The sequence below is a fragment of the Syzygium oleosum genome, unplaced genomic scaffold, assembly GCF_021117445.2.
Source record: "Syzygium oleosum isolate NSW1041296 unplaced genomic scaffold, Sole_v2.1 Sole_v2.44, whole genome shotgun sequence".
Taxonomy (NCBI): domain Eukaryota; kingdom Viridiplantae; phylum Streptophyta; class Magnoliopsida; order Myrtales; family Myrtaceae; genus Syzygium; species Syzygium oleosum.
Window position 1 is genome coordinate 525,302 of NW_026607528.1, and position 16,943 is coordinate 542,244.

A 16,943-nucleotide genomic window follows, 5' to 3' on the forward strand; every position below is an offset into this window, starting at 1 on the left:
GAAATTTTTAACTTCCAGAGTGGCATTAAGAAGGCTCGTCTGCATAGGATCATGTGGTGACAGAACTAAGTACCAGCATATTTTCAGTAGAACCTGCATTTAATTAAATCACCGAATGAGCGGCTGTACCTTAAAAAACTCAGTGAAGACTTGACAACTCCCCATACAAAAGGGCTTCACCAGTATCTACTGCTCTGGGTTTCTCTTCACCGATGGAATCTCATATATCGCCTTATAGCATCAACAAATCTCAAGGTACTCACCGTAATGTGAGTAATACCTACATTGTTAACCACATGAATGCAAGGTAAACTGAGATGTGTTCAAATCCATTAAGTACATCTCAAACATCAGAGTTTGCGAAAAGCTAGCAAGGAAGAAGAGTATGAGACAGATAAATAAAGCCAAACAAGTAGATGGTTTGAACCACAACTCGAATACCAGGTAGCGCTTGATTTGCCAAAAATATTTAGTTAGAAGATAGTGGAACCGGAGATATCCAATCTTTTGATAGTTGTGCAACTAGAGATAATAATTCACCCTGTCAAGACCATGCATTTCAACTAGACTCCGGCAATTTTCAGCATGAAATCTTTCAATGGATGTGGATCCAGAGTTGAACTTTCTAGAGATCATAACTGGGCCTCGAACTTCAACTAGAATCTCGTAGTTTGCAACATCTAATTCTTTCAGAATCTTTATACTTGAAAGGTTAAGTGATTAAATGTACATGCAACTAGAGATATTCAAACTCATTTTTGCAATTTGCAACACATACCAGCCTCCGATGTTTTCCATTGAAAGGTCCATTGATTATGCAATGGACATCCATCAGGAGATGTTCAAATTTTCCAAAGATTCTGACCTGTCAAGGCCTTGAGTTTCAACTGGATTCTCGCAGTTTGTAGCATAGAATTCCCTCAGACTCTTCAAACTTGAAAGGTCGAGTCATTGTTGCATGGATGTGCACCCAAAGATTAACAAACTTACCAACAACTGCAGCCCTTCAAGACCATGAACTTCAATTAGATTCTTCCAATATGCTTCCCACAAAGACGTGATTGTACAAAAGACGTGCACCCAAAGATATCCAACCCTTCCAAAGATTCTAAATATCAAGGCCTCGAAGTTCAACAAAATTCTCACAGTTTGCAGCCAGGGAATCTTCTCAACTTCTCTAAACTTCACAGATCCAGAGATATTTGATGGATGTGCACCCATAAATATTCAAATCTTTCAAGGATTCTCACCATTGAGGCCTCAAATTACACCTAGCTTCTAGCAGTTTTCAGCATAGAATTTCTTCGGGTACCTTAAATTTGACACGTTGTGCGATTGTCTAAGAGATGTGCATCCAGAAATATCCAAATTTCTCAAGGATTCTGATCCATCATGGCCTTGAATTTCAACTAGGTTCTCCCACTTTGCAGCATAAAGTGCTCCGGATTCTTTAAATTTGACAGGTCCATTGATTGTCTAAGGACATGCACCCGGAGGTATCCAAAACTTCCAAGGATTTGATCCAATTTCAACTAGGTTCTTAAAATTTGTAGCATAGAAATTCTCTGAATTCTTTAAATTTGACAGGTCCGGTGATTATCTAAGGGACGTGCACCCAGAAATATCCAATTCTTTCAAGGATTCTAATCCATAAAGGCCTCGTATTTCAACTAGGTTCTCACAGTTTGCGGCACTAAATTTCCGCAGATTCTTTAAGTTTGACAGGTCAAGTGATTGTCTAAGGGACGTGCACCCGGAAATATCCACTTCTCCCAAGGATTTTAATCCATCCAGGCCTTGAATTTCAACTAAGTTCTCACAGTTTGCAGCACGGAATTTCCACAAACACCTTAAATTTGACAGATTCAGTGATTGTCTAAGGGACGTGCACCCAAAAATATCCAAATCTCTCAAGGATTCTAATCCATCAAGACCTTGAATTTCAACTAGGTTCTTGCAGTTTGCAGCACAAAATTTCCACAAACACCTTAAATTGGACAGGTCAAGTGATTGTATAAGGGATGTGCACCCAGAAATATCCAAATAACTCAACGATTCTGATCCGTTAAGGCCTCGAATTTCAACTAGGTTCTCGCATTTTTCAGCAGAGAATCTCCATAGATGCCTTAAATTTGACAGGTCCAGTGATTGTCTCAGGGACGTGCACCCGGAGATATCCAAAACTTCTAAGGACTCTAATCTATTAAGATCTCGAATTTCAGTTAGACTTTTGCAATTTGTAACCAGTAGTTCCCTGAGATATTTAGAACTTGAAAGGTCTAGAGATTGTCCAGCGACCGTGCAGTCAGGGATATCCAACATTTGCAAGAATTTTGATCCACCAAGACCTTGAATTTCATCTAGCGATCCTTCAAGCTGAGTTACCTTTGGGCTCGTTAACTTCGAGGAATCTGGGAACACCTCATCGATGTGTAAGCCTCTCAGGTCAAGCCTACATATCTTGGGGCATTGCTGTACATGCAGGTTGGATAGGGATTGCAAACCTTCCAGGCCGGGGACTTCTGTTAGCTCAAAGCACTCGTCAAGAATCAATTCAAATAAGTGCTTCAAGATTGATAAATTCATCAGCGCTTTTAATTTTGCGCAACGTGCAATATATAGCACCGCTAGTCCAACAGGAAGCTCTGGGAGACGTTCAAGCCAAGGGCAATCAGAAATTGTGAGTTCCTTGAGAAGGGTCAGTTGGGAAAGATGTGGCAATGCCGGACTCTGGCAGGTGATACCTAGAGCTGTTAAGCCAAAGGGTAGTTCTGGCAATTCTCGAAGCTTTTCGCAACATCGAACGTTGAGGTTTTGGAGAGAAGAGAGCTTAAAAATGCTTTTCGGCAAGCCTGCAATGGCTGACTTGTCTAAATCAAGCTTGTTTAGCGAAACCAGCTCACCTATATTACTAGGTATTCCTTCCATGTTTTTGCATCTTGAAGCACTTAACTCTTGGAGTTTTGCCAACATTGTAATGGCACCAGGCAATTTTGTAATGGGAGTTCCAAGAATGTCCAAGATCCTCAAATTCTGCAGAGTCCCAATGCTTTCGGGCAATTCCCCAATTGCTGTAAATTTTAAATCTAGTTCAGTCAATGATGCCAAATTTCCAATCGAGTCAGGGATCTCTCTCAATGAGCGGCATCCCTGTAATAACAAGCGCTGCAGAGATGTTAGATGGCCAATGGAGCTAGGAATGAGGGCTAATGACGCACAATTAGAGGCATCAAGAGTCTCAAGCTTCATCAGAAAACCAATGGATTCAGGTAATTCTTCAATCTGTGAATAAGATAAGTCCAGCTGAATTAATGACAAAAGGTAGCCGGTAGATTCTGGAAGTTTAGCAAGTTCTTCACAAGATGAGGCACGTAGAGTCTTTAGCTTCAGCAAACAACCTCTTGAAATAGGAATATCTCGTATAGCTGTATGATCTAAGAGAAGCTCCCTTAATTCTTTCATTCTACCTAATCCTGCCGGTAATTCCTCCAGTTTCCTACATCTCCCGACATTTAAGGAGACAAGGGTCTTGATGTCTTCAATAGAAGGATGAATCTCTTCTAGATCCCAACATCCTTCAAGAATCAGAATCTCCAAGCTTTCGAAAGTGGACAAGTCGGGAGTTCTTCTAAGAAATGGGCAACCAGTGAGATTGAGAACTTTGAGCTCAGTCGACATCTGAAAGAAAGAGAGGATACCTCAATGAGATTGGAGCGCTACAATGTATGCTTTTACCACTACTCTTTGCTTTTTCAGTCATTTTAAAAAACATATAAATGCTTCATTGCACGGTTCCCATGCTATCATTGCTATGATACTCCACTACTTCGCTTTGTTCTATTTAAATGTTTCTTAAGCAGTAGTGTTTGGCTATGTAACCAACATATAAATGTTTTTAAGCATCTCTATTGCAAAAAGAATGTTAGGGATATAAAAGCGCCAACAATATTTTCTTATTGCATTAGGCATATCTTCCAATTTGGCTAAAATAAATATCAACTGATTAGCACTCACAAAAATGACATACAACTCGCCCTCACAAAAACTATTATAAAGCAATGCCCTTACTTTGAAGTAGTAGTGTTTACTTTTGTTTATAAAATAATTGAATCTATCTATGATCATTCAACTAGTATTTCATGTAAAAAGTAGTTAGAGTGATTGTGTAAACGTAACCAAATGATACCTACTAGTTGTAACTTTTCATTTCCCATGAAAGAAAATTGATATAGAAATATAATATGAACCGCTGAAAAGACATACTTTTACTGCGGAGAAATCACTTAGAAGCCATGTAGATTAAAAACAATCAAGATAGGCACAAATACTGTAACTATATTTTAATAGATTTTGATTAATATAATTAAAAAAATTTCTTTATATATGCCCTAAGCTCGACTTGTCTTTAAGATATTATCAATTTAAGATATTAAGGGCAGAAGCTTATGGTATATTTAGTTGTCGACAAGTTCCTCTTATATGTAGAGAAAAAACCTTAGTCTAAAGAAGGATATTAAACCTTTCCAAAAGAACAAAAGGAGAACTCGATGCTATGGGACTTTCGACAATATATGATTATTCACAAGGGGTATGCCTTCTCTACATTTTACCTTGAATAGACCCCATCCTCTCCAGTCCTCCGAAATAAAATTCCACGACAAATCGAGCACGAGTAATTTCTTCGGATGAAAGTTGGCTATCTGGACATGCAAGGGACAATCCTCCCACCAAAGCCATCTTAATTGTGGAAGCAAGTTTTGGAAATCCCCAATGAGATTTGCATTCTTTACATGAAGAAACCTCAAGTTGGTCAATTCTTTAAATTGTTCACCTGTGTACCTTTTTCCCGAGCCATTTTTGTCAAGCCGAAGGGCCTCAATCTTGCTAGTGCCCTGCAAATAGGAAACATTGTGGACCATAATTTTCGAGTGACAAGAAGGGACCAACTATATATAAGAAAAGGTGGACTAATTTCAATTTGCTGTGTCATACTAGTATAGTGTAAGCTTCTCACTTTAAAGTTGTGAAATGACAGGTTATGGTTGCATATTATTTATTTAACTTATGTAAATATGTGAAGCTCAAGAGATATTTCCAAACTTTTCCTCTTCTAATTATGACCTTCACAATTTGCAACTTTTGAATTCCTAAAAATTGCATCCTTTCAAAATTACAATAGAATGCCTCTCTTTATGCATACACTACTTCAAATATATCTATCAAAATTTATATCCTTTAAGTGTGAAAAAACACAACCCTAACTCATATCCTGTGTGAAACAACACAACCTTAACTCATATCCTTTATATGTGAAACAACACAACTCTCATAGTCCATATACATCTATCAACCTTGCCATCAAAACATGTATCAAGATTAAAGAATCCACATGTAGAATCCATCAACCCCCCCCCCCCTTTTTTCTGTTGTATCTTGTTTGTAATTCTCAATAACAAAATGAAAACGAGAATGTCATCCCAAAAGGTATGCACGTGTTTTACATTCCTTTCTTGTCTGTTTTCTTCAATCAGTGTTTTTCATTGTACACACGGAAGAAAAGTCAATCATATATCAAATGTTTTATAAACGATTTTTAATTCTCTTTTGATTACTACTACTTACGTTTGATGCTATCTTTTTATTGTCGTGTTGATTTTGTTATAGCGAAATAGCAGCCGTCTAAGTTTTTGATCAATTTGCCCATTAATTAATGAGATCTTGTTTATGGGTAGATTGGACATGAAGATTCATTAAATTGGATACTTTTTTTTTTGGTCGTGCATTAAATTGGATACTTAACGAACTCAAGTTTTTTAAATTTTTCTTTTGTTGTAACCGAATATTTTAGGAACCCAAATTTGATTTTTGTTTTAGGTGATGAATTGCACGTTGAGCACAAAAGGTGAGAGTCATAACACTGATTTGTTTGGTAGTTTGGATTTTTCCTTCAAACTTTTAGTCTTTCGGATGAGACACTATTTATTTTTCCTTCAAAAGCTTCTTGTATATTTATTGCATTTTTGTCAATAACTTCATAGACACCCTGTTTTCAGTTCTAAGCAATGTTCTATTCAGTTGACTACATTTTCATTTGTGCAAAAATATGCTCGCTCAAAAGATAAACTTGTTACGCCATTATATTATGCATCTCAATGTTTATATTTAGTGTGTTTTTAACTAACGATAGTCATGGCATTATAATTATGTCATTATATCCTGTTCTGTTGGTCTGCTTCTTGCCGAGATCAATCAAAGTTAAATGTAGTCTTTATCATGCTGCTTAAAGAACCAAACATGAAACTTCATATCATATTAGAAAATAAGGACATTATTAACTGTTATTATGTGAATACGTGGTTCTAAAACTTACGTGATGTTGAAAAATTTAGAATCAACATTATTACTTATCCAAAATTTGATGATTGAATAAAAAAATATTCATATAATATTGAGATATATGGTTTTGAATTTTTTTTTAGTTTTTATTACTAATTATCATTCTTTTATAACTTCTAAAAAAGTTGTGAACTTAAGGTTTTTATATCACTAAATCAGGAACTTTGATGATTCTCTATTAAAAAATCATATATATATTGTTAAAATATTTAAATTCCAACATTAATAAATATCATGTTAAAATTTTAGTTTTGATAATACTTAAACATTAAAAACTTTCCAATTATGTGATTGTAGATGTACGTTTGTGGGGAATATATAGGGGTCTCAAATTAAATTATAAAAATATTGCTGAAAACATATCATTGCGAATATGTATATTCTTATAACCACAGTATAATGTAACGTTGTGCTACTCATAATTCTCTCATTTCTAGAATTCGAGATCGAAGTAACCCATCAAGTAGTGTAATTTACTTAATTATTGCATGAAAAGAGATTTCTCTTCCTAAAATGACATTTAACAAACACTACGTTACTCATGTTTTGATTAACAGATACCTCTCTCGAAAGTAATATCCTTGGACCAGACACTACTTTTTGCATTTTGAGTGGCGTAGTTTTTAGATACCTTTATTTGTTTTTTTTACAGTACAACATTATTTTTAGTTCCTTTCTTTCGTTGCCCTTAGTGATATCAGTTAATAATATTTACTTCTTTTATGTTCACATTAAACAACACTTCTTTTTGAATAAGTAAGTTTAAATAGACACATTTTTTCGTATTTTTAAGAGTAATTTAGAAGGTGTTTTTTTTTTAAATAGTATGTCATGTCATTTGCAATTCCTTTATTTTCTCCAATTAAACACATCATGTGACCATATTTAATTTTGATAGACTCAACTTCATGCGTATGATAAAATTCCCCTACATAGAAATTCCTTCTTTTGCTAAAGATGAAATACATATCATAAATCCTTGCAGCTATGTCATTACTCATAACTCAACAACTTTCTGGCTATCTAAAACAAACGAGAAAAGCCTCTATTCACATGCCACGCACGTGTAATCCATACTAGTGAAGTTTAGAAATTTTTCCATTTTTGCATCCACCATGAATAACTTTCCCATAATTATTCTTGAAATTGAATGACTTTCCACAATGTATCCCTTTTGACACATTATTCAAGTATATATTTTATTCTTTAGTTACTTCGATTTGTCTTTCCCACTTTTTTATCTTAATTTCTTATTAACACATACTTCTTTATGCAACTCCTTTTTTTTTTTTTTTGTGTGTATGACTTCTTTATAACGTCCGCTTCTTTATATTGCATGGACAGAATGTTTAGATTTTCTATTTTTCAAGTGTTGTAGATCCTAATATTAGTGTAAGTCATGTGCTATGCACAAGATTTAAGAGTTACTTGCATTTTCTACTGTAATGTAATATCCCGTAATTTTCGAGGATTAAATAGAAGGTAAGTATGTGATTAACTAAATCTGATCAGACTACGTTTTGTAGAGGAGCTTTAAAAACAGAGAAAAAACAAAAAAGCACGCATGGATCAGAAAAAGAATGTGAGACGGGGAATTGCATGAGTATGTTGCGGGTGATTTTTGCTTAGTCACCAATTATTTCATCAACCATTTGACATGTGCCCAATTCATTCCTCAAACCAATCAGGGGACTAAAAATGGGAAGAGTTAGAGAGATATGGTCTGAATGGTGGTGCATTCCATTCGTATTTGATGGAGTTCCCAAAAAAGTTAGTCTCGATATGGTAAGTGTCGCAGTTTAGATTATTACTGCAAGTCATTGACCACCTCTCCAGTTCTTTGCAGATTGGTCAAATTTGAGAAGAAGGGAGAAGATCGAGTTCTTGATAGTAGTGTGCGCAGCAGAAGCTACAAGTATTTTGAGTGTTAAATTTATAAGTAAAATATTTAGGGCTCTATCAGTCTTGTTTATTGTAAGATTTTAACATCTTATTTTAAGCTAAAGATCTTACCACATAACATTTGCCATTTAGTTGTACACATATAATAATTCTTAGTTACATATATTTTTTTATAGCAATGGGATTATTACAATATGTTTAGATTATAACAGCATGTATAGTTGCAGTAATGGCTGTTATAGCCTATTAATATATTTACTTGCAATAATAGCTATTACAGAGCCAAGCTGTAATAGCTATTTCCAAAATACTCATACCTTATTACAGCCTGGCTGTAGCTATATTTATGTATAATATTTATGTCATGAAAACGTCAATTATACTTATCTTGACTTTGATCACGTGTAATATGATTAACAAATAAAATATATAATTGTTGTCGATGAAATACTGAATAGATTATCTTGATAATACATAATAATTTATTATGTTAAAAGTTGTTTATAATAAATATTAGTTGCTCCCTATTAGGTACGGTTATCTAAATTCTTCATTACTTTATATCATAGTATTCATAATACAATGATTATCTAAATTACAAGTAATATTAATTAGCTCTTGATTGTGATGAAATAATTATGTTATACTATTGATTATGTAACAAATAATATTTGTTCTTCATGATCCCATGTTATATGATTATATTTGACCATAATCATAAATTAATTATTACATGATAGAGAAAAATTCCTATATTAAATTGTAATATCTTGATGATATTTGTGGTCTATTACACTCATGATTGACTATTAATTGATAATTACTATAATATAATATGTATTTTCATGTAATTACATGTTATGTCCTTAATTTTTAATTACAATCATAAATAAATATTTGATGATTGTATATCTAAAGGTTCATGTGGGTATTAAACTTATGAATCAGGATTGATTATAAAAGAAATGATCATCATATTCCCTCTAATTCTGATTATAGGGGTATTTTGGGAATTCTACCGCTATCCCCCCTTCTTACCTGTGTCATTCACGAATAAAACAGAAACCAAACACTGTAATAACTATTATCATTACTTAAACCAGACAATGTATACCTATTACAATGTCATTGGGTTACAATTTTAAAAGTTATTACATTCAATGGTTTCAAATAATTTCATCAACATGAGTGCTCTCTATCGAACAAAAAAATTTCTATTGCTCGTTCCGAAACCTTTCAGCCTTATTCTTTTACTCTATCCATGCGGGTTGTTGGCATTAGTCGTTGACCGCCTCTCTAGTTTTTGCAGATTCATCAAATTTGATAAGAATAGGGAAGATCAACATCTTTAGACTAAAGTGCACAGTAGAAGCCAAAAGTTTTTTTAGCGTTAGAAATCTAAGTAAAATATTTACGGCTCTATTAATACCATCTATTGTAAAATTTTAACTTTTTTCATCTAATGCAGAGTTTTAATCAACAAATCTTACCACGTAACATATGCCAGTTAGTTGTACACATATGTTAAATTTTATTTACGTATATATTTTATAGCATGGATTTATCATTTATTATGAGCAATGGGGGGCTCTTATTTGACAAATAACAAATATCAAAATCATACTTGTCAAATAATATTATCAAAAAATCATTATCATATTGGACTCATATTTGACAAATAAATAATATCAAGAGATCAATAAGAAAGATATACATCATCTCAAAAAAATTGTTGAACATGCCTTAGAAATGAATGAATAAAGTAAAATTAGCCATCATAGAAGGAAAGAAAAGCATATCTTTAGAGGAATCTAGTACATGACTGCGTATATTTCAACAATAACTATAACAAAATGTCTAATAAGTGATGACTATTATGATTGAAAAGGTGCATGGATACCCATTGTGACTAAATAATATCCTCACAAAAATTACAGAACCAGAATAGCTAATCATCACAAATAAATGGAGGTCTCATTTATCATAGCAAACAACTCATGAGAAGTCAATACTCAGCAAAAGAAAAAATAAAAAACTTCACAAGAAATCAAAAGATGAATCCAAACATCAAACTTGCGCATCAACAGATATGTCGGAAAAGCATGGCCATGTCAAGTTTTCTCTGGTTCCAGCATTGAAGTTACCAGACAAGTGTCCCCATTACAATACTACAATGTATATATATATATATCAACAACCAAGAAATTTCTCCTCAATTATGTCCCAGAATCAAGCCAGAACAACAATTAATCGAAAGAGCTCTTTTAGAGGTAGAAGGAGCAAGTTTTAAGGATTCAGGATTGACAATAATTTATATTTCAAACAAGAAAGCGAAGATGGACTCATTCACGATCTAAGACTGGTAGAGAAAGCTCTTACCTTATTGCTATCAAGCACATCAACGGCTTCCTCATAAATCCAAAATCTGCTACGCTCTTGAGGCTCCTTTAAATTTTCTAGTCGAACAATTTCCCTTCCAAGATCTCTCAGTTGATCATGCATCATGAAATGGCCGTCTTTGTCAATTTTAATTAGGGACATAAGACTCAATGTTGCAATCCCCTTCCCCGGGAAAAAACCACAAGCATCCCACATATAAGTCGGACTTTGTTTAGGTGATCCAATGAAAAAACATGCAATATCCAAAAATATTTGTTTCTCCTCGTAATCTAATGCTTCATAACTTATCCTCAACTTCTCTGCCACTTTCTTATGAGGCACGTTCTTTAATTTCTTTAATGTATCTTTCCACACTTCTTCTCCCTTGTTACGTAACGATGAACCTATAACTTCAAGAGCTAAGGGAAGCCCCCCAGTAGTAGATACAATATCACGAGAGAAAACCTCATAACCGCTCCATGGAGAGTCCTTTCCAAATGCATGTCTACTAAATAAAATCAATGATTGCTCCAAAGGCAACTCGTTGAGTGGATACATATGGCCTGCTCCGGCCTCTTCAAGAATACTCTTGTTTCTAGTTGTTATGATGATTATACTTCCCGCCTTAAACCAACTACTATCTCCAACCAAAGCATTCAAGTGAGCATTATCATCCATATCATCAAGAAAAATGAGGACTTTCTTACTTGTAAATCGAGATTTGATGATAGTGATTCCCTCGTCAACATTGGACACATCATATGGACTTCTTAGTACATCATCAATAAGTTGCTTCTGTATGCATTCAATACCACTACGTAGAGATGTTTCTCGAATATTTGCCACAAAGCTGAGATGTTCAAAACAACTTGAGAGATTGTTGTACAGGACCCTTGCAAGAGTTGTCTTGCCTATGCCACCCATTCCATAAATTCCGATAATCTTCGTATCATTAGATTTAGCATCTATCAAGCTCATAATCTCTTCCACATGATCATCAATGCCAACCAACTCTTTAGGAACAATTAGCTGGAAAGTTCTTTTTAACTCACTAATAACTTCTCTAACAACAATTTTAACCAATGCTCCCTCGTACCTGTCACATAACAATGATATTCAGTATAGGATGGCAATTTTATTTTCTTTTTCAAAATAAAATTATTTATGAGAAATTAAATAATGTTTTGATGGAGAATAATGTACCCATTATGAATTTTCTTTGATTCCCATCCTTTCAAGGAACCCACTTCTTTGAGTGCCTCTTCCCATTCCTTCACAACCATTTTGTCTAAATTCTCTTTATGTGCTTTGATAGCATTTCCCAATTTCCCAGTAAGATGTCGCACCTGTGAGGGTTCCACTTTGTAAAAAATGGGCAACACTATTTGCCTTCTGATTCTCTTGCACTCCAACATCTGTGCCAGCTCGCGAAGGCACCATTTGCTGGAAGCATAGTTCTCCGAGATAATCGGTATCGAGATCTTAGACTGCATAATACTGTAGAGAAGTTCCTGACCAAACTCCTCACCAACACGGAGCTCATCGTTGTCTCTAAACACATTAATTCCTGCATCGACAAGACTAGTATAGAGATGATCGGTAAAGCCTTTACGAGTATCTTTCCCTCTAAAGCTCAAGAACACTTCATAGTCTTTTCCTTTTGGCTTTTTGGTTCTGCCTGCATAATCACCTACTTGTGGAAAGGTTGATGAGGAAGACGCCCCGTATATTGGATTTTCTGAATGAGGGGGTTCTTTTCTTTTCATCTGGGGAGGATTATTTATACTAATACAGAGGCAGTAAAAGATTGATGGAGCACAGCGCCTCAAAAGAAGGCCATATTACAGTCCAAGAGAAGAGATACGGAATCCCAGATCTGGGAATTGCAGATATGTCTCTTAGAATTCGATTCAGAACTCATCAGAATAAAATGGAGCAACCAAAGCAGGAAACAGAGAAGAGAAGAACAAGGAGTCATCGATTACCTGAGGAGTGGTCAAACAACACAATCCACCCACCGCTGTCATCTCTACTGATTCTGAGCCCTCGAACTATGCTGAGTTCTTGCCATCCAAAGCAGGAAACAGAGGAGATATATGGAATCCCCGATCTGTGCGTGCTTGTACAGCGCTCTCCACAAAAGAACTCACACGTACCTTAATCAGAAGAAAATGCAGCAATCAAAGCAGGAAACAGAGAAGAGCAAGGAGTAGTCGACTACCTGAGGATGCTCAAACAACACTACCCAACCACTGCTGGTGATCTCCACCGATTCTCAGCCTATGCAGATTGTAATATTTGTGTATAAAAGTGAAAAAGTTGAATGGTCAAAGGTCGAAAGAAGGTAGAAAGAAGTGGCAGATTTAGTCTTAAAAAAAATAAAGGTGGGGACAGCAACATTTATTGGGGGCGCTCTCCTGAGAAAGATAAAAATAAAGGAAAAGAAAAGGAGATTTGAGCATAAAGGGAGAGAGAGCGAAACCGAGTTTCGCGGGTGGTTTCGCGCGTACACCCACGGACAACGCGTAAGGACACTATTTCGAAATTATGTGAAATTTAAATTGCGAACTCCGATTTTTAAATTTTTAAGCTGAGAAATTTCATGAAAATAATAAATTAAGACATTGTGAAGCCATGAGGTTTGACGAAAATCGCTTTGGAGTAATGGCTTAGTCAAAGTGAAATTCTAAAATTTTGCGCTCAAAATCCGCGTTGCGAATAATTTTGAATATCTACTTCAGACAAGAGTTTTGTGAGCGCGTGAAAGTTAGTTTGTTAGCGAGTATGTAGTTGAGGTAGTGTTTTACTCGATTTTGATATTATTTCTCACTCATTTGATAGGATTGAGAGTTCAACAGTTACGGTAACTTTCGTTGTTTTATTTTTGGCATTTTTAAGTGAGTGGTGCTATCTATTCCATGAATTTCTAAACTCATATTTTGAAAGCGATAGGGATTCGATGTCCTATGAGTTATCCAAGAGAATATTCGTTCTATAAAAATCTAGATTGGGCATTTACTACTTTTAAGTTATTTGTTAATGGTTTGAGAAACGTTTTATGAAAGACGTTTTGAGAAACATTCTATGAAAGACATTTCGAAAGATTATACATATTTATTTGTGAATGTTATTTATGAAATGAATTCCGAAATGATTTAAGAAATATCTTGTGAAATATATTGTTTGATAAACCGAGTTGCGAAAGAATATATGTTTTAGTTTGTAAGATGTATTTTGATTTTGAGATGGATCTAGATTTGGTATTATGGTTTATTGGAGATGATGGTTTAATGCTCAATACGCTGTGAATCTTGGTTAGGAGTTTCTAGGTATGTATATTAGTTTTAAGATATCCTTTTGGGCCGACCCACCGACTGATAATAGGAGGAGACCTAGCCAAGGGGGAATCTTTGTCGTCTTGTCACCTAACGTTGTGTCATGACTATGATTTGATATTAAGCAATAGATTGGTCAATGGAATTGACCATTGACGTGTGATTTGATCGAGATTGATCAATGGACTTAACCATTAATGTTTGAATTGTGATGATGGATTAAATGAGTATTTAAGATTTGTATAAAGCTTTATTGAAATAAAACAATTCATATTTGATTTGATATATTTATATATATATATTATATCTTGAGATTGAAATATGAGTTTTCTGTATTGCTTTATATATATGCACAGTGGTTGTTCAATCTGCTTAAAAGAGATGTATTACTTTTTAAGCTGTAGTTGCTCATACCCATTCGTCTTAAACGTTTTCAATTTCCTCGATTAGCGGCAAGTAGGGCGAGAGCGCTATTAGCGGGGAATTTTCGGTGGTAGGACTTCTGGTATGAGTTAAGTTAGTCGTTAGTTAGAGAGGTGTGCAGATCTTTTTTTTTATGGATTATAGAAACTCTGATGTTGGAACTAACCTGTTCGTTTATCATACACATACATATATAATATATATTGAGATATATATATTGATAGCAGGTTGTTGGTTTCCGTTTGAGGTTGCGTTCTTTGAGCGAAAGGATGACCGTGTCTTCCTCCATTCTTGATGAATTCGGGGTGTGACAAGGAAGGTGTGTGGAACCTATGCAGGTGCTTTGATTTGTAAAGTTCTTGCCGTCCAACGGTACAATTATTGGATGCGATGCATGTCGCACGATATGGACAATTATGGCCTTTTCTATTAATAAAAAAATGAAAAAGGAAAATTAACGACCAATACTCACATGCTCCTGGTGCTAATGTGCATGAGTCAATGACAAAAATATTCGAATCGTCGAATCATAAAGGATTTTGCTAATATATATCTCCTGGACACTTGTTGATAAGGAGTAAAGTAATAGTAATTCCTTTCGATTGTGGTACATACTATGTGTTTCTACAGGAGGAAAGAAAGATGCCGCTTGAGAACTAAATTTGGAGCGACATCTATTCAAACAAAAACGAAAGAACTCTCACACACCTTAATCAGAAAAAAATGGAGAACTCAAAGCAGAAAGCAGAGAAGAGAAGATAAGAGGAGCAAGGAGTCATCGATGCCCTGGGGAGTGCCCGAACTACAAAACCCACCCACTTCTCCACTGCTGTGATGTCCACCCATTCTCAGCCTTTCGACTTTGGTTTACCACTGCGCAACGCTCTACCGTGCTTTCTTGGATAATGCTTAGTTCTTGCTGATCGAACCGCTGCGATGCATGCTGCCGAAAAAGACAATTATTGCACGCTTCTTGACTGACTCTAGCTTTTTCTGTGAATTAAGAAATAGAAAAGAAAACGAGCAACCAACACTCATGTTCCTGGTGCTAATGTACATGAGTCAATTACAAAAACGTTCGGTTGACAAAAACATATTAATCGTCGAATGATATACGATTTTTTTAATAATTATCATCAGGACACTATTAACATTCAAATATGGAAATTTTGCTATACTCAATCCACAATCGAACTTTTTTTTCCAAAAAGATTCCTCTAGAAAAGTAACTCCCAAAATTAATCTCTCCCAAAACAATTTTCTCAAACTAGATTTCTCCATGCCGCATCATGCCTAAGTAAAGATTATCTAGGCATCACCTCCTCACCCATGTCACTTATTATTGCGATCTTAGGTGTACCACCGAAGGGAAAACTAATTGACTACTAAACAAGAAAGGTTCCTCTCACGAGGTAATCGTTCGCGTTTAGCAATGCATGAGATGCAATTTTAATTATAAATTAGGTCTACATAATACTAATTTAACATGACATGTAATATGCAATATTGCAATCTATATGACCTAATTCTGATGACAAATAAGCAAATATGAACTATTCTCATGTGACATGCAATGTAGATTATATGACCTAAACATGCCATCACTAAATGACATATATTGAATGACATGGCATATGATGATGTGACATAAATGATGGCATGATATTGATGACATGGCAATAATGATGACATGGCATATGTCGTAACAATGAAATGGCAATGATGACATAGCAACAATGCAACTAAATCTAGAGATTATATTCAAGCTATTTTTTGTGATCTTCTTCTCAAGTCAAAATATGAAGCTATCTATAATATGAGATTATTTAATTAAATTAAATCCTATTTTACATCGAAACTTTCCTAAAGTACTATATTATTCCTAGACATGCAATTATAAATTAGGAAATAAATAGGAATGCAATCGATCATATTATGCAATGCAATTTTTTTATATTTTCAAATAAGGAAATAAACAACATATAATATAATCGTTCCACGAAATCATATATTCCAATCAACCAAAGTAGGAAACAAAGGCAATCCATAACCCAATCTTATGCTTAAAGATCAAATTACCGATTATACGCGTATCTTAAAACACGAAAATCTTGTAGATTGGATATGCCTAACAATTCCAAACAAATCAAGTTAGAATCAAAATAATCCTATTTAGGAAATCAATATATTTCGGCTCGAGAAATTACCTAGATTGGAATATTTGCTTCCAAAAAAGGGGACCGGCGGCAGAAGGCTTGGCAACCGGCGAGGCTCTGGTGGGGAAACCGATGGTGAGCAAAGGAGCGTAGCCAAGGCAGCAGCAACAAGGAACTCACCGGCACAGTGAACTACTGGACTGTCCAGCGGGGAGGAACAGAACAGCAACAGAGGCTGCTGGGTATCTCCTGGACGCTGCAGTGAAAACTACCGGGAAGCTGAATTTGTCACCAGAAAACCAAGGAGTCCGGAAGTGTCAGATGGCCAAGACCAGCGCAGGAGCTGCTGTAG

General features: G+C 35.1%; 1 protein-coding gene and 2 pseudogenes across 1 annotated transcript; all 3 read right to left on the reverse strand.

Annotated features, from left to right (window-relative positions):
* LOC115693882 (26S proteasome non-ATPase regulatory subunit 12 homolog A-like) overlaps positions 1 to 16,943 on the reverse strand; it is a 91,553-nt pseudogene that overhangs the window by 45,728 nt on the left and 28,882 nt on the right.
* LOC115693883 (26S proteasome non-ATPase regulatory subunit 12 homolog B-like) overlaps positions 1 to 16,943 on the reverse strand; it is a 70,051-nt pseudogene that overhangs the window by 26,517 nt on the left and 26,591 nt on the right.
* On the reverse strand, positions 1,597 to 12,443 carry LOC115693880 (disease resistance protein L6-like). The gene is made up of 4 exons (XM_030620945.2): positions 11,881 to 12,443; positions 10,678 to 11,773; positions 4,611 to 4,892; positions 1,597 to 3,678 (listed from the first exon to the last, which is right to left on the reverse strand). Exons 1-4 carry the CDS (start codon positions 12,441 to 12,443, stop codon positions 1,597 to 1,599), a joined length of 4,023 nt encoding a protein of 1,340 aa, XP_030476805.2.

What these genes read in the sequence shown, in the direction of transcription:
- LOC115693880 (XM_030620945.2), bottom strand. Translation starts at nt 12,443, where the DNA reads ATGAAAAGAAAAGAACCCCCTCATTCAGAAAATCCAATATACGGGGCG. An exon ending in TCAAAGAAAATTCATAATGG is followed by an intron (nt 11,774 to 11,880) that starts GTACATTATTCT and finishes GTTATGTGACAG; the next exon opens with GTACGAGGGAGCATTGGTTA. An exon ending in GAGGATGGGGTCTATTCAAG is followed by an intron (nt 3,679 to 4,610) that starts GTAAAATGTAGA and finishes TCTTTCTTTCAG; the next exon opens with ATGTCGACTGAGCTCAAAGT.